The 20,296-nt window shown below is 35.7% G+C and overlaps 1 protein-coding gene across 1 annotated transcript; it reads right to left on the bottom strand.

The window, feature by feature from the left end:
- Positions 1-1,080: 1,080 nt before the first annotated feature.
- LOC107776831 (histone-lysine N-methyltransferase, H3 lysine-9 specific SUVH4-like) lies at positions 1,081-16,335 on the bottom strand. Its single transcript, XM_016596766.2, has 15 exons — positions 15,765-16,335; positions 15,583-15,648; positions 14,708-14,767; positions 14,517-14,568; positions 12,985-13,097; positions 12,388-12,564; positions 10,620-10,718; positions 9,892-9,990; positions 7,425-7,474; positions 7,262-7,350; positions 5,459-5,618; positions 3,944-4,049; positions 3,664-3,846; positions 3,137-3,367; positions 1,081-1,431 (listed from the first exon to the last, which is right to left on the bottom strand). The coding sequence occupies exons 1-15, from the start codon at positions 16,155-16,157 to the stop codon at positions 1,318-1,320; spliced, it is 1,992 nt and encodes a 663-aa protein (XP_016452252.1). The 5' UTR covers positions 16,158-16,335; the 3' UTR covers positions 1,081-1,317.
- Between the last annotated feature and the right edge of the window lie 3,961 nt (positions 16,336-20,296).

The following is a 20,296-nucleotide window of genomic DNA, read 5'->3' as shown; positions in this document are numbered from 1 at the left end:
AGTTGAAGGAAGATTCTAATTTGCTTATCCGCGCGACCCAGATTATATAAGGAAACCTTCCAAGTATACGCTTGATGCCTAAGATGATATGGATGAAGCATCCAACAGGAAAGCCTACATGGACTTCTTAGCGAGCACATCTGGAGGATGATAGCTCCACTAATTTCCAGAAATTGCCTCCACATTTAACCTGAGAATGAAGCGCATGGGTAAGAAAGGCGCTAAGGCAAAACAAATGCAAGTGAGAAAAAAATCCGATAATGCTCAAGTCTCTGCGATGAAAGAAGATGAGCAGCTGACAGAGCTAGTAGACCTGGAAGTCTGCAGAAGCACAGCAGACGCTATAGAACTAGGGCCACTATGGACATTGACGACCACAATGCTTGATTTTCACTTTTGTGTGATACATTTTGGATAGAGTCTACACCTGTTCTGTCTGTCCTTTTGTTTTTAAGTGAGGGAAAAAAATCATTATCAACAACAACCAATTATTGATCTTTGGGGCATCCTCCATCCGAATAACAAAATGAAAAGAAACTGCAAACACAAGTCATTTGCCTCTCTATAACATTGGTACAATCTGAGGAAATGAAAACGCAAAGCAGTTCGCATGGTTGTGAATCAGACAGATCCTCTCAGACATTTGTTTGTGTAATCTAATGCCTTATCCTCCAGATCGACACACTAGGAAGTACTAGTCTCAACACACCTCATCTACAGGAAGCATAACTATCAATGTATTGATCAGGCGTCACTTCAGTTAATTTTCATTACTTGCGACGCACACAATCTTTGCACTGTTTTTCGCTCATTTCAGTATCTGAAGTCTAAATTTATGCAACGTGAAAATGCATTGGGTTGGGACATGCCACTTCTATAGAAGTCAAAGGCTGGCGGTTCATAAACTGGGCAGTCCCAAAACAAACTCAAAAATAAGTTCCAGTGCCGAACTTTTCATCATTTCTCTTCAGTTTATGCTATGGATAAGACAGATAATCAATCTACAGCACAATGAAAACCAGAACATAATAAAAGAAATCGACCTGCTAGCTAATTTAATCTCACGTTACTTAAAGACAGTCACAGGAACTTGGTAATATATACTTAACAAGAGCATGCACGTTCACAATGAGTGGGAAATCAAAAGAACAAGTTCCTTTTCTCATTTGGACAGGGAGATGCACACTAGGGCAAATTCCCAGCAGCATTCGGTAACCACTTCGCAGAAGAGCAGATGATGAGAAATCAACATATAAATTCCCAAAAAATGTGTAATGTATGCTACAGGTAACACCTAAAGAATGGTTATAAATCCCATTAATACAGACGCCTACGACAATCAGCAGCACCGCAGTGGCAAGCCATTTGTCTAACCTTGCCATCACGATCCATAACACTATCCAGCACATAGCCATAATCATATGTGAGTTCCTACAGGGAAACATAAACAAATCAATGAGCAATTTAATAGTATAAAGGCTGCTTCGTACTGTTTTTCATATTATAGTATTGCTCAGTAAGGGATAAATTCCATCTTCCGTTCATTCTTATCCAACCATTCTAAGTATTAAGGGTCAGGCTAGATCTGAATCACACAATCAAACCTGTGCACTTCTGCCCCCAACACTTTCAACAAGCTCCTCCCACTTAAAAATAGGAAAGAAAAGAAATGAGAAACACCTTCCACCAAACCCGGCAAACAGACATCTTCTCCTTCTCTTGAAGTAAGAAGCCTTTTTTCTAGCATGTTGATTGATCTAAACAACGGGGAGATTGACGAAGATGTTACCCATCGTATTGGAGCGAGGTGGATGAGATGGAGGCTCGCCTCGGGGGTTTTCTGTGATAAGAGTGTGCCACATGGACTAAAGGGCAAGTTTTGCAGAGTGGTGGTTAGACCGGCTATGTTGTATGGGGCTGAGTGTTGGCCCGTCAAGAAGTCCCATGTCAAGAAGATGAAAGTAGCTGAAATGAGGATGTTGAGATAGATATGTAGTCATACCAGAAAGGACAGGATCAGGAATGAAGTTATTAAGAACAAGGTAGGAGTGGCATCGGTGGAGGACAAGTTGTGCGGGAGTCGAGGCTAAGATGGTTCGGGCATGTGAAAAGGAGAGACATAGATGCTCCGGTCAGGAAGTGTGAGAGGTTGTCCATTGCGGGTATGAGGAAGGGAAGGGGAGGGCCTAAGAAGTAGTGGGGAGTGGTAGTTAGGCAGGACATGTCATTGCTCTAGCTTACCGAGTATGTGACCCACGATAGAGGTGTGTTGGTCGAAGATTCGGGTTATAGGTTGACAGATAGTAGTGTGTTCCTCCTAGGCTTACCAGTAGTACTAGGATTATTTTTGTATTATCTTATTCATGGTTCTTTACTATTACATGATGTGTCGTTCGCTACCGTTAACTTAATATATTATTGTTACTATTGTTTGTTACTTGTTATTTTATCTCCACTCCACTGTTCCTTGAGCCGAGGGTCTATCGGAAACAGCATTTATCTTTATAAGGTAGGGGTAAGGTCTGTGTACACACTACCCTCCCCGGACCCCATTTATGGGAATACACAGGGTTTTTTGTTGTTGTTGTTGTTGTTTGATTGGTCCAAACAGTTTACTATAAAGCTACAGCTTTCAATGAGGAGTTCACTAGTTTGGAAGCCACAGCTTCCAGTCACAGAGTTTCAGGTGAGATGAATTATTAATCTTGAAGCACTAACTTGTTAGAAATTAATTCAGCACAAGTATATAAAGGTTCATTTTCTTTTATATGAATATTTCCAAGCACATTATTCAACTTCATAATAGTGCAAACTGAAGGCATAAACATGGAGAGGTTGTATTTTCAGCCAGTCCGAAGTAGACTTTCTCAAGATTTTGAGGGGCTTTAGGCAGCAGTCCTTTTAACCTTTAGAAAAGCTGGAGTGCTTTCTCACTGCTTCCTCACCAAAAGATCCATCTCATGTAACCCTTTTGTTGATATTTTTACATTTTCCATGATTCTGGATCACAATCTTCTTATCACAACCCTACTTTCCATTACCACACCAAGTTAACCATTGATGTCCAATTAGAAACAAAAAGAATAATTTTTATTGAGTTCATTAAACACACGAGTAACAAAGATTCAGCAAGAACCTGCAGAGGTGGTATGTTGTCAGCTGCCATTAGCACCACTCTTGCCAAGCCAATGTCGTGATGGGAGCTTAACACACATTGAACAAATAAATTAGGTTGACAACTATGATTAATAAACCTCGCAACATTGCCAACAGAGACTGCATCAATGCAATACTCTGGCCCTCCATCTGAAGTCTTCTCAACATCCTTCTGCCAATATCCTGGCAAAGAAACCTCACCCAACCGTCTCTACAGAACATAAGAAGATGACATGGATAAGAAAACAAAGACAAACTAAAGGACCAATGCCCACTAATGCTATTATTATGATTCCTGATCTCTGAGAAAACTGCAACAGCCAAAAATATGAGAGCACAAAAGAGTGATGATCTGTACATGGCTAAATCTTTATTTTATGTCTGGAAGCAAATGATAAGAATAAGACTATAGTTATGAAAACGACATACGGCTAATCCTAGAAGAAATGTATATGAATAAGAAAAACGGAAAAGGAAAACTAAGGATTCAAATATATGAACACTTGCCTCCCTCCCATCCAGCCCTTTCATTGTTTGCAAGCAATCAATGTCAAAAACATAGTTGTTTTCTGCTGCAGGGTCAATATGATCTGTCTTCATTAGAAAACCAATGTATTCACAAATGGTTGCTCCAGAAGGTATATAATCCCATGATCTCACACCCCAGCCCTTGTTTGGAGTACGAAAAACCTGTTCCCATTGACAATGAAACATCCACAGAAATGAATATGCAGCACTCTTCTGTATAGAAAAATCTGAACTCTGGTTAATGGACAAGTGAAAGAACCTCAAGCCGATATCTCAATCCTTTCTGAGAAGTGCGGTTGACACAGGCAGGTCCACATCCACAATTTGGACCACATTCAAAAACAACAGCCTTTGGCTCAATAAGTCTACAGAGAAAAATATACCGAAAACAGAAGGCATGTTAAAAGAATTCTATTGCAAGTCAACTGCAAACAGAACATTAATAAGCTCTGCACTTTGCTGTCAAGCACCAGACAAAGCCCAATCAACACTTCTCACAAATTAAACAACACTCGTAACACTGCATTATGTTATCTCATATAGTTACACTGAGCTAACGGGCAAGTAAATTGTCTATCAGAACTATAATAAACCAAATAGATACGAGATAAGTGATATACATATAAAAGGGACCTTGAAATATTTTTTGTTCTATTAATCAAAAATAGTTAATAACAGGGACCAGAAAATGCTTTTTATAATAGACCAGGGACCTTAAAGAATTCTTGGTTCTTATATCAGAAATATTTACTGTTTCGTGTCATGGCTCTTCAGGATAACGCCCATTGGCAATGATACGTATGCCTTAAGAGTCTTGGTGACTGCACTAAAGAACCTGCTAAATGAGACTTCAGGAAAGCAGATATCATGTCTTGCACCTATCTTCAGGGCTTATAGAACCATAATAATGTTCGGCATAACCTAAGGCCCACAAAAGATAAAGCATCATGAGAGAGCAATCAGATATAGAAATTCTTCCTCTACTTTATTGTGTACAACGAATACCCTGATAAAACCTCCTTCCAACTTTTTTCTCCATTAGTAAATTGAGGACTTTCATCACAAATGGGAAAAGAAGCAGTTAAAGGAGGTACCCTTGCTAATTCACCAAGAACTCCGAAGAGACCTTAATATATTTATTCTTTCTTTTATAAAGTGAATACATTTCATTATTGTATGGGCCAAAACGACTTGTATACAAGTATACCAAAAAAGTAGAAAACCTACAAAAAGACATGGTTTTTCTATGAAAGACACCCAATCATTTACACAAGAAGGATCTTCATGGGTGCCAAAAGAAAATATGGGATTGACGGCTACTCCTTAACTCAATAAAAAATCATCTCTACCCCTTCAAAAGCTCTCCCGTTTCTCTCTCCAAATAACCCACATAAGTGCTAGTGGACCAACATTCCATGCCCTGTGCCATGTCCTCCTCATCCCACGACCCACATTTCCAAATGAACATTAACTCCTTGACAATGCTTGGCAATTGGCATCACCCATGATATACCAAACCAAGAATTAAAAAAGGACAATAAGAGGAAAAGGAGCACTATTTATATGTGAAAGAGAAGATCAAAGTGCAAATAACATAAAGAAGGAAACACATAGCATGTAAGCCCAGATAATCATGCATCGACAGTAGGCAATTCTTGTGCCAGTAAACATGTAAAGTTAGCAGCACAAGTGGATGTTAGAAAACAAGGAAAATGAAATTCATCTTTAATTTAAACTAACATACTCTGACAAAGGATAGAAATACTGCACTCACCTTCCACCATCTTTGTGAACATAGGGAAAATCAGAACCATTGAGTTTAGCGCAAGAACAAACTCTTGGATCAAGACATGAACCACGACACTTGCATCCTGTGGAAGCTGAAGGGAGCTTTATACCTTTGGCGCATATAATATGCTTGCTATAAGTGAAACCTGAATGTTGTGTAAAGTTTTAACGTCAAAAAGATAGGCACAAATGGATAAGAGCAATACATTCACATTGGCAAGATGTTTACGTGCACGACATTGCCTAAATTTAAGCTTCAATCAGTCTAAGACCGACAGCAAAAGCTCCCAACTAACTTACTCATATCTCCACTAACTCTACGACTTCCATCAGAAATCCCTTGTTAAGCACATAAGACTGACAAGAATCAAGGGAAGTTAAAAATCGGAACACGAAAACACATTTAGGTAGTTCCTGTAGAAATTGATAAAGCTTGGAGGATTCATGCAGTAGGTAAGACGGAGACGCGATAATGCAAATTTAAACGGCACAAGAGTAGCATGTGAACTATTTTGGTGGCAGAAAGTGCAACCAGGATCCTTCATCAAGTATCAAAAACCAAGCTGCTATGATCGCAATTCAAAACTCAAAAATATTCAGAACCCTAATCATAAGATAATCAATCAACTATACCTCTATCCCAAGCCAGCTGTCATCATCTATATAAATCTTCCATATATCCATTCCGTGAAATATAATCATGAAACCTTATCTTTGTAATTACATGCAAAACTCTAACTAGACTACAAATAATCTTGACAAATACCAAAACTAATGCAAGTGTAACAATAACTTGCCGTTAATGCTAACAAATTAGTATTGCATATATGAACTTTTTCTTAACTATGATATATTTGTAAAGAACGAAGAGATTTGAAAATGGATTGCTTTTTTATTCCCTCAAGCATGTTGGGGTTTATATTGTGCTTACAAGTAATCCCAAAACAGAAAGGGAAGTATGCAAGTAATCCTAAAAAAGAAAGGAAAGTAATTCTTAATAATTCGTATTCCTACTTACACAATTATAGGGATTCTAAACCTTTTCCTCTATATACAACGAATGGGTACTTTTCACATTAATAATTTCCTAACTCTTACCAATACTTTCAGCAAAATATGTATGAAAACCAAGAGATAAATAAGTCTTTTAACATAACTTCCTTCGATAGATTAAAAACCCTAATCATTTGGACAAAATAACGTAATAAGAAAAAGTAAGGAAACAAATGGAAAAGAGTTAGGAGGATGGAGATGGTGTTGCTTTAAAGATAAGTACCTTTCCAGCCACCTTAAAACAAGCATGTAAGGCTGGAAGAGTGTCTGTGTAGGAGAAATACCACTACAGTTTGTGGGTAGGAGATGGATATAACATAGAGAACCCTTACCCTCGAATCCGATCTCCATTGCATTTAACACATTGCAATAGTTTTTCATGAGAAAAGGGTGGCTTTTCACAACGCTCAACCAGTCATCTATACAAGTTAAAGTAAAATGAGCACTCTGAAATACACAAATATAAGTAATTTATTCTCCAATATAAAGCTTAGAGAAGATATTTTCCAATTCATAGATTTTCCAGGCTGCTGTCTCAACTTGGAGACAACTGCCTCGTTATATCTTCTCTGCTATCTTATCTTCAGATCGAGCTAAAAGTTAATAGTACAGACAAGTCAAAATTTTCTATAGGTACAAAATGATTTCGGGCTTTAACATGAAAGTCGTTGCTAATGAGGAAGGAGGTATTAAGAAAGCCATCAGAACAGCATAATACCAAGACATAGGTACTTGCCTGTCGGTGCTACAGGTGGATCATCAACTAAATTGGTTGCGGGAATAGGAATATCCTCCAGTCCACCAGAAATGTCCTCACATACCAACCTATATATTGAAAATGTAAGAGTTTGCCTTCTTTTAATTTAATTCACAATATTAATCAGTTCTAATTTAATTACCCTCGTATTTCAGAAATAGAATTGGGAATACAGCCTCGAGTAAAATGTACCTGCATGCAACAGAAGCAAAATAATATGGAAAGTTAAAATTCGATCAGTTGAAGGCAAGGAAGTGGCTGAAGGTGCAGGGAGCGACAAAATACAAAGAGGTCATTTAGCTACAGGACTTTAAGCGTGATTAAGCCAACTAACAAGCCACTTGCACAACTGAATTTTTAACCATAGTTGCAGCTAGCTCACTAACTGAAGTAGAGATGCTGCTTCAGAGCAGAAAAGGCATATGGATACTTTTTAAAAAAAAAAAAAAAAAGATAAGCAACTGGTAAAGCTTTATGAAGTGAGGAGATGAGTAGGTCACACAACACTAATGAACATAAGATAAGGACACCAAGCCCCAGTAGAATAGTAGGCGAGATCAAGGTGACTAAATAATTAAGCTAATTAAGATCAGCACCTAAAGAATTCTATTTCTGCATGAAGGCACTTGCATCGTTGATTGTAATAAGCAAAAAGCTAAGGCACATGAAATCCCTTCTCTCGTTGTACTACATTAGCTCTTAGCTCAAAATATAAGGCTGTTGCAAGTAGAGTAAGGTTTTCTATTTTTTGGTATACCTATTTTATACAGGCACATTTTTGCCACTCTTTAATGAAATTTATTAACTTATCGGGAAAAAATCGCAGTACCAAAGTTAAAAAATAGTGGACCTCATTTTCAATGACTACTGGTAATCTATAATAAGCTTCTACTGTCTTCCAAAAGAAAGAGGCATCTAGGCACTAAAGCTCTAGGGACGGATGCAATCCCAAAGCTAAAGAGAAGCAGCGCACAAAAGAGAATTTGGGGACAGTAAACCAAAATGCCCATGAGTTGTAAGTTCAATAAGCGATATCAGAAGTTATGAAACAAGTAAAGCACAAACTAAGAGTTGCTCGCAAATCCCACTGCATCTTACTGCAAATAAAGAAAAAAGCAGCTACATAGATAGTATATAAAGGAAATATTTTGAAGAAAGTACATAAAGGAAAGGAGCAACCACATAACAAGTGTCATATAAAGTTGCTACTAAATTAGAAAGTGGTGCTTTTGCCCTACAACCATTAGAAATATTATTTTATTATATATTATTCATTTAACCAACACTCAAAACAACAAATATCACCTTGCAACATTTAGGGATAGTTGGTTTACGGTCTAGTTATGCAGAAATTATAATGCGAGGATTGTTTATGCGGTGCATAATAATACAGGAATTGCTACGCATTGAATAATAATGCATGGGATTGTTATGCTGTAAATAGTAACACATGGAAGGATTGCCTAATTTAAGGGCACCTTTGTCTTCACATACTCTTATCTACTTAGTGGGCGTTTGGACACAAGAATTGTGAAATTCTGAAAAAAGTGGGGGAAAAATTCAAGTTGAAAATGGTATTTGAAAATTAGAGTCGTGTTTGGACATGAATACAATATGGAGCTGTTTTTGAATTTTTGTGAGTGCTTTGAAGTGAAAATTTTGAAAAATAATTTTTTGGAGTTTTTCAAATTCCGGAAAATTCCGAAATTCAACTTCAAGTGAAAAATTAAATTTTTTATGGCCAATCGCTGATTTTAAAAAAAAAAGTGAAAAAAAATCAAAAAAAGGAATCCTTTTTTATGGCCAAACAGGCCCTTAGAGCTAATTCTTGTATTCTTAATCTACATTTTATTCCGTAAAAAATATTACACACATTCTCGTATAAGTTAAACCGGAACTAGTAACACATCATTTGGTTTGTTTCTCCAAAAAAAAAAAAATTTTGATGATCGAGAAATCCGTCTGTGGCCGATCCTTTGGACCAACCGCAGCCTTCGAAACTCGGTGGATAATGGGCACGCCCCTCTACCCTTCTCCACTTAAATACCAGGCTTTGCTTTGCATGGTGTGGGGGCTTGAACCTGTGACTTAAGACACAAATCCACCACCCTTTGCCACTTGAGCTAGGCCCAGGGAGCTTTGTTTCTCCAAAATTGCAAAAAGGAGTATGCTCAAAATTTCTTGATATTAAACATCCATTAGGAGAAATAGATTCTTTTGCCCCTAATTAGAAGAAATCAAAGGTGTGTAGCCTACTATGAATTCAAAACCACGTGAAAGCTTTGAATTTGGAGGTAACTTTAGAAGTGACACAAAGACAATGTAAAACGAGTGAAGATCTAGAGAAGAAAGACTTTCAAGAAACAAACTGCTTGAACTTTTTGGACAACAAATTCAAGAAACATAGGTATCTACTCATCAGTGAAATTACAAATTCGAAGTTTCTACCTTAAAATATAAGAGATTCGTTATTTTTCAGTCCCCAAACTCCAAGATAGAAAACCAAAGAGTGCAAAAGGACATTTAATATTTTGGCACATGAACAAAAGCTTAAAATTAAAGCATAAAATACCACAGCAAAAGAAGTGAAGTTAAAAAAGGAAAGAAACCTGGTTGGTGGTTAACACAGGTTGTCCCTCGATACGCTTTAATCGGTATTTAAAAACGGTGAATCCAGAAATACCCTTCTCTGCCCAGTAATTTACAACCTGCAAAACAAAGCTAATTTGACTTAATACTTGAATATATCCATGTTTTAACATTTGAACAGCACCCAAATCTTCACCACCATAATTTTGAAGAAAGTAAAAATTGACTGGCACAAACAACAGAAGGCTAAAAAATGACATTGCTGATTTATATTCTTTACTTTTTTTCAGCGCTTTTCCTTTTCAATTTGATGGCCATTTAGCCATTAAGAGAAATATCAGGTAGATTGGTCAGTCCTACATAACTAAACATGTCACGGTCAGAATCCACATCTGACCAGATTAAATGGTCCAATATCACGAGATTAAGCACATATTCACCAACAGTAAACCACTCAAATCACCCTACATAGCCAACACTCACACATCCAGATGTTGATTGAATGTTGCTTTCATATTCTCCTATTTGGTTACTGTTGTGTTGCTAGCAGCTAGCAACAGCTGTTTACATACATACTAACTCTAAAAACAACCCATTTAAACTAATGCTAAAGATAGAACAAAGATGGGAAGCTCTGAATGACAAACCTCGTATCAACAAATAGAAATATGTCTCAACTTTTACAAGCACATTCTGCATCTATTCAGAAAGAAATCTTTCGGGATTCAAAGATGAGGAAATTGATTACCCTATACAAGCCGTCATAGGTGTAAACCTTTCCAACGTAACTATTCACACACCGATGTCCACGTGTAACCCTAACAGGGACAGATTGCTCCATACAATTCTGCAAATAGAGAGCAAGTCATGTAGACAAACAACTTGACCACTCCTAAAGACTTCAAAAAAACAATAAGCACCACAATATTAACTATCAAAAAGAAAAGAAATTAAACTAAACATTCAAAAAAGCAAAACATCATTAGTCATGAAGATTTTACAATATAAAAACATAGATAAGTGCCAAAAAATACCAATCAAATCCTAAAGAGCTGAAACATTATCCGCAAAACACCACAGCATGAACAATATGAACAGATAGAACAATATGTGCTACTATATAAATGGCTTCATCGAAATCATGAATTTCACCAATGTACTAGTATCGTATTTTAGTGGGCGTTTGGACATAAGAATCGTAAAATTCCAAAATAGGGGGAAAAAATTTTCAAGTGAAAATGGTATTTGAAATTTAGAGTTATGTTTGGACATGAATATAATTTTGGGTTGTTTTTGAAGTTGTGACTGATTGAGTGAAAATTTTGAAAAATAACTTTTTGGAGTTTTTCAAATTTTCAAAAATTTCCAAAATGCATTTTCAAGTGAAAATTGGAAATTTTATGAACAAACGCTGATTTCAAAAAAAAAGTGATTTTTTTTTGGAAAAAAAGGAAAAATTTCTTATGTCCAAACGGGCTCTTAATCATGCCTCTTTAGAAATATTTTCACCAGCTAAATGTGGGAAAGGAAAATCACCTAGAGTTGCTTATTGCTTATTAAAATATCAGAACAAGATCACCAAAATCTCACTGGAAAAGTTACTGCTGATAAAATATTTCCAAGCTTTGGGTTTTCATCTCTGCTTATTTGTTACCCTTGATGTTAATTCAAAAAAAATAAAATTCCCTTGTTCAAATGTTTTTTTCCACAATCCCAACCAAAAACCTCCACAATACACAATTTACAATTGGGTATCTTTCTCACTGCTTATTCAGGTAAATACCACTATTCCACTCTTCCCCCACTTAGCTTATTCTTCATTGTTAGACAAAAGAATTGACAGCAAAGAAAACGACATGAAACCTGTCTGACAAACAAGATAGTAGGACATCAAGCGTTTAATAATTGACTTACTCCAAAGAAGTTATAATAATTGATTTTATAACAAAACTATTTCACGTTTCTATCATTGTCTCTAAAGCGAAAGAAATTAAAGCGGGCAAACATTTCTTATTTCCCACACTAAACACATACATTGAACTCATGCAATGTAAGAGACTCAGTTCACCAGACAAGAGAGAACAACATGCCCCTTTCTCTAAAAGTCTCCCTTTGAACCTTGGTTGTCAAGATTTTTATGCTTGAGAAACCATAGAGAGCATAAAATGAGTCTTTCTTTCAATTCATAAAGTTACTGCCTTTTTTCCATTTTATAAAACAGGTATTTGTCTTGGCACGGATTAAGATGTTAAATCTGACTTATATTAAACAAAATAGAAGAAAAAACTAATGTAGTGGTTGAAAAAATTAGTTAGATAGAGAAATAACACATCAAAGTATAAAATTGCAAGTCATATTTCTATAGGAATGGAACGGTAAATGAAAGCAGAGTTGCATAAACTGGGATTGTCAGTTAACCTGTCACAAGCCCATGACAGAGCATAATATATTAAATTCAGAATAAATGAAGTGATACTAACAAAAATAGCTTCAAAGAAAGAAGAAAAATTGCGAACCTTGAGCCCTAGATTACCCCGTTCCATGACTTGATCCTTTATTTGGCGCTTGTTACCAAGTAGATCATTTCCACCTTGACCAGTATAGACAACCTCTTCATAGTTGTCCTGGTCGTCCTCATACTGTCCTGATAGGACAATAGATACAGCAAGGGGCAATCTGTAGCCTCTGTACTCCTATATGATGTGAAGGGGTCATATTTCAACAGGCGGCAACACAAGTTTTAACCAAAAAAAAAAAAAGACCTCTAGAATGTCTAACTGCAAAAACAGACTAGGCAGTAAAGGACTGTGATCATGAAGGATCAAAATTTCTCTAACAATGAACCAGATAACCGACATCCTTCATGACACAACTTATCTTCTTTCTCCAAGGCACCACCACAACATCCTTGAATATGTTTGTTTTGAAATTACGCCCATAAATGTTGAGTAAAAAGAAATTCTCGTGACATTTGGAGGAAAATGAGTTATAAGAAGAAATGAAAAGCAAACAGTATTCACTATTCTAGGTAGAGCAAGGAAGAATATATGTAATTCAAGAATGAAATTCTTTGCTAGTCAACTGTTTCTCAAACTCAAAGGCCAATTGTATACCCCTTTTTTCCCAGCAGTTTGGCCAACATAATCAATGCCGTTTAGCCAATGGTTATGGAATCCAACAACGACCATCTCCGCACGCGAAAAGAATTGATGACCAACATCAATGCCTGCCACAATAAACTTAAACCTATAATTCTCAAAAACAAATGTAGCCACCCAAAACATAATTGGATGCGAGAACATACCATTAAACCATATAGATTGATTGGATTTTCAAACGTAAAGGACAAGGACCAATATTAATGTTATGCAGGCTTCTAGAAGTTACTTGACACATAAGTTAAAGGTCTAATCTCTAGATGTGCTATGTTAGAAGCTTGTTAGCCCATTCATCATCATCAAAGTTCTCATTTTCTATAGCCAAAGTATGCCATAGATGTGTACGTTTGGTCAAAATGCAAACATTTACTTTGTTTGAAAAGCCAGATGGTAAATCAATTTCTATTGCATTTCATGCAAAAGAGAAAAGTTACATGCTGCAAGAAAAATCTGTAAATCACATTATCAAACTTAAGACACTCTTCCTCTGCATTCACTGTACCGGATTGACCCAAACGCAAGAAATTAGATTTGTTTAATACATGTTGAGAGACCATGTTGGGTCCATGAAATCTGATAGAGAAGGAGAGAACAAATTTGGTTTTTCTTTTCTTGTTTTTTAATTTTGGGTGATATGGTAAACTTCATAACCTCAAACCCTCAAGCCAAGAGTACAATATAGTATTAAATGCAAATACATGTGTAAACACAATAAATAGAAAACAATGGTGCATGTACTGACATATTTACTAAGTCAATATCTGTATTGACTTTGAACAAGCTCCCTTAAACTCAAGTTGCTCAAATAAGTTGCCATTAGAACAATCGCCAAAGAAATAGTAATATAGCAGGAACAATCACCAAAATTATAAGGAATAGAAAAACTATGACAAGAAGAAAAAACTTTAAGGAAAAGGCCAATCATTGTTAGGCAAAAGCTAATTAAGTCCCTACCATCATCATAGAGCCTCTTTATACATGTGAAAATCCAAGTGAGAGAAGAGGAAACTAAGAGAATTAATTAAGTTCTCTTTAGGTTGCATTGATAAGAGTAAAAGAGGTTCACGTAAAAATTTTATACCATGCAAGGTAGGAACTATGTTGGAACTAATCGGAAAGGGAAGTTAAGGCTATTATTTGATGGGTGAAAGTAATTAACATTAAAATTTGAGAGCCACCAAAGCAAAACTATGTGGATTAATATTATTGCAATTGCTAACCTTTATCTAGAAATTAAATATGAAATGAAGCTCTATTCAACGTAAAATAAAAATATATGTTAAGAGGTATTAAGTGATTAATAAGCATAAAATCTTATGATATTACCTAAAATTCAAATAGAAAGTAAGCTTCTAGAAGCAGGAAGTTGTTTTTCTGAGAAAAGCAAGTGGAGACTTATAATTCTCAACCATACACAAATGGCCATCATTTGCTAAATCAATCATATAATGAAACGTATATTTGCATGACAAGAGTAGACAAACAACCTGGAATGGAGCCAATTTTCTCAGAATTCAAAACCTCCTTTGCCAATATCATCTGCAAGCTTTTCTCGTTAAGAATCAGTAGTACTAGAGTAGAACTACTCAACAGAGCCTCAAATCTTTTATGAAGTATCCACATTAAGGCAAATAAGGGTATTAACACGACCAGGATGAACTTATGACGCAATACATGCCTTAGAAATCGCTTTTAGATCAGGGCGCTTGGAACTGCGTTTACCATCATCTTCAGCTTCCTGCACATATGTGTTACAATTTACAAAGCGAAAAACGTTAAGGACTACCATGTTTTGCTTATTTTATCCAAAATGAAGAGGTCAAGGACTACCATCATAATAAAAATATAACAAAAATTAAGGCGCATGGAGATGAACATCATTGTTTGAAAAGCAAAGACACATAACAGGCTATTTTACTTAATGTTAGCTCCTAAGCATAGGCATAAGTCCCGGACTTCACATTTTTAACAATAGATTCAAATATGAAAGATTAAATTTGTATAACTTCTGTACATAAATGAATTTCTAATAAGAAAATAGCCATTTAATATGGTATACTATGTGTACATAAAAATCAATTTTCCTGGGATATGTACATAAAAAAATTCTAAGTCGCCAAATTTTGTTATGATAGGATAACAACATAAGTTATTGTTAAATATTTATAAAGGAAATTTTACAAGAATGTTTTGACTTTTGAGAGGTAAAAAAACAAACCATATAATGCATAATGAGTGCTTGAGGGAGTGTTGGGGCATACAGGGTGAACAAACTCAAGATGTAAAGTGTGCATGGAATAAACATCCACCAATTTTAAGGTGAGTCTGCAATTTAAATGACGATGAGGATAATCAGAAAAACTGAAAATTTATTGATTGAAATCATAAATCAAATATGAGTAAAGGAGCACTAAAAGGACAAACGACTAAAACAAAATTTGAGCGCAAAGAGAGAATAGGATGATACTGAAGTTGTATGTTGATATGTATCCTGGTTCTAACTACCTACTGTACTTTTCTAATTTAACTAAGCAGGGTCGGGGGAGGGCTGACCTTAGATTTTGAATGCTTCTTTGTTTTCTGTTCATCTTGAACTCTTCTACACCTTATCTCCTCTTCCTGACCATGGTCAAGAAAATCATTAGCACATGAGAGAGAGAGAGAGAGAGAGAGAGAGAGAGAGAGAGAGAGAGATGCTTTAAAGCTGATTCCTCTCATGTTTTTATGAAATGTACCTGAACGAGATGGAGATAATGCTTGTTAAATCTCCGAACAGTCTCTGTTACCCTTAGATGCGCACTTTTCTCAGTCCCGTCCCCGTTAAGATGGGGACTCTGACTCTGGGAGGCTTCAGCAACAGGATGATGATTATCGTAGGTGCAGTCATTTGGCGGATTGGTCCCCGTGATGTCATTATCAATAGCTTGTGGTGTCATAGCGGGAGTATCCGCCTTTCTCGCCTTATGAGCCTTTGCTTTCTTCTCAAGAGCTGGGTCGTCGTTGGAGCGGCACCGTGTTCGCTGAGCTTCCTGTTGACTCTGCAAAGTCTTGATTCTAGCACTGCAACGTCTTGGGACCACCACTTCCGTGCAGTCATTGTTGTGATCGGAAAGCTCGGCAACCACCATTTTGGGGATTCTGCTTTTTTGAATTTGTAGGGTTTTAATGAATAGCTGCTAGTTAGGATGAAAGAGTTGCGACACAGTGAAGAGAGCAAAATAAGCGAACGAAGCTGGCTTCAAAATTCACTTTTTTCCCCCTCGATACTCGTGAGACGCTTCATTTTCCCGCCCAGCACTCCTATACTAGACTCTCGAGTAATTTTGTTTTCGTTATACAAATTTGTAAACTTCTCTTCTAAGATGTTTTCTGCTTGTTCCACAATTTTTGAGTTTAATGCATTATAACTCATTACTGATATAAACTAATGTTGAGATAACAAGATTAATAGTTTGTTTGGTCAAACTTTTAAAATTTATTTATTTTGGTAAATACTTTTTAAAAAATTGCTTTTCAAAAAAGTAATTTTGTTGAGAAACAATTTGTGTTTGGTTAATTAATTTAAAAAGTATTTTTAAGCAGTAATTAGTGTTTGGTCAACCTTTTGAAAACCGTTTCTAAGTGTATTTTTCTCAAAAGTATTTTTGGAGAAAAGCTATATTTTTCTGTTTTCTCAAAATTTGATTTTACTTCTACTCAAAAATAATTTTTTCCTTCTAAAAGTCCAGCCAGACAACTCATTTTTTTGCCAAAAGAACTTTTGGCCCAAAATAAAACTTGGTCAAACAAGCTATAATTTCGCTGCTGAACTATTCAAAATTGGAAAATTTTGCCCTATGCGTCATTTATTTGTCCAAATGTGTGTTATCATTAACCAGGTAGCTCAAAAATACTCTCCTAGAGTGCGAGGGCACTTTTTGACGAAAACCAACATGTAAGAGGCAAAATTGTCGCATTTTGAATAGAGTATTATTTGTTCACAGAAAACGGGCAAGCTAACTCAAGCACAATCTATTATTCCTTTTATCCTAATTTACGTGGCATAGTTTAGATTTTTATAGTCAAACTTTTTAATTTTGACTATGAATTCGAACATAAATTTTATAAAATTTTGAAATATAAGTTACATATTTGAAAAACATCCCTTTAAAAAATATTATAAGTCACAATAATTAATAATTTGAAATATTTAAAAGACATACAAAAAAATTACGACTAAAGAAAAATAAATTGACTTATAAAAATTCGAACACCACCACATAAATTGAAACAGAGACATTTAAATTCGATTCAAAATTATTTTCAATTAATTTTCAGAATCAGTTCTTTCACAACTAACAAATATTACATATCGGACCTCTGAGTATGTAAATCAAAGCTCACTAACTTTGTATTCGAGTCAGTATTTGCTCGTGTCATTTTTACACAATAATGTTGGTTTGTGAATTGAAGCAAAAGAAGGGGGAAAAAAAGAAAAAAGAAAAGACAAAGGCTTATGTCTTATCTTGGAGTTTTGAAGTGATTAGGATTGGTTAAGCGGAAAAAATTAACTGTTATGAAATATAGCTCAAAGTAATAATATAGAATAAGGAAAAACAAACTAAGAGACATAGAGAGAAAGAGATGAGAGATTCTTATTTATTCTTCAATTGTGTGTATTTTCCTATCTATTACAAGGCTTTTATATAGCCATGAAAAGTGGAAAAAAATATGTCATTGAATATGTCATTAAGCATAGAAATATGTCATTGAATATGTCATTAAGCATTTGAGAAGATCGTGGAGGAAGAGTACACATCCACCATAATTTGATTTTTCTTATAACACTCCACCTTGGATGTCCATAGATAATGTGCCTCGTTAAAATCTTATTATGAAAAAACCCTAAGGGAAAAAATCCTAGTGAAGGAAAAAGAGTACACATGTTTAGAAATACGCCTTTTGGTTGCCTCGTTAAAAACCTTGCAAGGAAAATCCAATGGGACAAAACCTTATAAGGAAAAAAGAGTACAACGCGTATTAACTCCCCTTGATGAGAGTATCAATTCACATCATTGAGCCTTCACATCCCAATCGTGTACACTAGTTTCTTGAAGGTTGACGTCGGTAGAGATTTGGTGAACAAATCAGCAATATTATCACTTGAACGGATCTGTTGCACATTGATATAACTCTTTTTTTTTAAATCATGTGTGAAAAATAACTTTGGTGAAATGTGCTTTGTCATATCCCTTTTTTATGAATCCTCCCTTCAATTGGGTTATGCATGCTGCATTGTCTTCATACAAAATTGTGGGTAGTTTGTCACACTTCAAACCATATTTGCCTCGAATAAAATGTATTATAGACCTCAACCATACACATTCTCGACTTACTTCATGAATAGCAATTATCTCAGCATGATTAGATGAAGTAGCCACGATTGATTGCTTAGTCGATCATCAAGATATGACAGTGCCTCCATATGTAAACACATAGCCTGTTTGAGATCGAGCCTTCTGTGGGTAAGATAAATAGCTAGCATCGGCGTAACCAACAAGATCGGGACTATAATCATTGCTATAAAATAATCTCATATCAGTAGTCCCTTTTAAATATCGCAATATGTATTTGATTCCATTCCAATGTCTCCTTGTATGAGCAGAGTTATATCTTGTTAAGACATTAACTAAAAAAGTTATGTTAGACCTTGTAATGTTAGAAAGATACATTAGTGCACTAATTGCACTAAGATATAGTACTTTGGGGTCAAGAAACTCTTCATTATTTTTATGAGGTCGGAATTGATCTTTATTTATATCGAGTGATCTCACAATCATCGGGATACTCAATGGATGTGATTTATCCATATAAAATCGCTTTAAAATCTTTTTAGTGTATGCTGATTGATGGACAAAAATTTCATCTTTCATATACTCAATTTGTAGACCAAGATAAAATTTTGTCTTTCCAAGATCTTTTATTTCAAATTCTTTTTTTAAATAGTCTACTACTTTAGGAAACTCCCTAAAAGTTCCAATGATATTTAAATCATCAACATGTATGGTGATTATAACAAATTTAGATCCAGATCTTTTTATAAAGACACAAGGACAAATTGAATCATTCTTGTACCCTTCTTTCAACAAGTACTCACTCAGGCGATTATACCACATGCGCCCTGATTGTTTCAATACGTATAAGAATTTTTAAAGTGTTCTTGAGAATTTCATTTGATTTGGTGCTAAATTTAGAGTTCTAGGTGTTATTTTTGCGATTTGATCACGCGAGCAGGTCCGTATGATGTTTTTAGACTTGCGCGCATGTTTTGTTTGTAACCTCGAGGCCTCGGGTGCCATTCGGGCGATGCGCGGGTTGAGTTCAAACCTCAACAAGGCTGCTGGTGCACCAAATCTGGTGTGCCCGCACATGCGGATGCGCAGGTGCGAAGGTCGCTGGGCAGTGAGCATTTAATTCGGACTCCAGCCATTTTTCTTCTCGTTTTCAAAAGGATAGGAGGCCTAGGGCATTTTTTCAAAGACATTTTCTTCCCCAAATCATAGGTAAGTGTTTCTTAACTCGTTTCTTTCAATCTTTTACTTTATTTTACTAGAATTCAACCTAAAATCTAGAGTTTCATGGTAGAATTAGGGGTTAGGGTAGAAACTAGAGATTTCAGCAATTTGGGGATTTAGACCTCAATTCGGGGTCAGATTCTAAAACTAATTACATATTCGGGCTCGGGGGTGAATGGGTAAGAGGATTTTGGTCCGAACCTCGGGTTTTGACCAAGCGGGCCCGGGGTCAATATTTTATTTTATTTTTTTGACTTTTTGGAGGAAAATTTTGGAAATTTAATTTATGAAATATAATCGATTCCTTTAGCAATATTTGATATGAATGAGTCTTTTTTGAAAAAATATGAGTGGCTTAGAGGGGAATTCCAAAGAAAAAATTGTGATTGAGAATTAAGTGGCCTTCGGAGCGAGGTAAGTGTTGTGTCTAACTTTGGCTTGAGGGAATAAGTATTGTGTGAGTATTTACTACGTGTTTTGTTGTTGAATACGACGTATGGTTGAGGTGACGAGCATCTATACGTTGTGGTCGAGTCATAGCATGCGAGTGAAATTTCATTTCTTGCAAATTTGTAGTCTTAAATCTTGTTATCCATGCTTATTGTTGTTGTTAAAATGTTGGGAGACTTGTATCCGGTTCCACCAAGGTCGATAAAATTGTGAATATTGATTTCTTGTGAAACTTTTCTCAATCTGTGGTTATGGAATTTGTG

This window comes from Nicotiana tabacum, chromosome 17 (genome assembly GCF_000715075.1).
Source record: "Nicotiana tabacum cultivar K326 chromosome 17, ASM71507v2, whole genome shotgun sequence".
NCBI classification, from domain to species: Eukaryota; Viridiplantae; Streptophyta; class Magnoliopsida; order Solanales; family Solanaceae; genus Nicotiana; species Nicotiana tabacum.
Note: the sequence above shows the minus strand (reverse complement) of the source record. Positions and strands in the feature narration are given on the sequence as shown.

Bases quoted from the DNA above. Each gene is read 5' to 3' on its own strand.
- LOC107776831 (XM_016596766.2), bottom strand. From the start codon at position 16,157: ATGGTGGTTGCCGAGCTTTCCGATCACAACAATGACTGCACGGAAGTG. The intron at 15,649-15,764 runs GTACATTTCATA...GACCATGGTCAG, and splicing joins ATTATCTCCATCTCGTTCAG to GAAGAGGAGATAAGGTGTAG. The intron at 7,475-9,891 runs GTTTCTTTCCTT...TGTTGCATGCAG, and splicing joins CTGTGTTAACCACCAACCAG to GTACATTTTACTCGAGGCTG.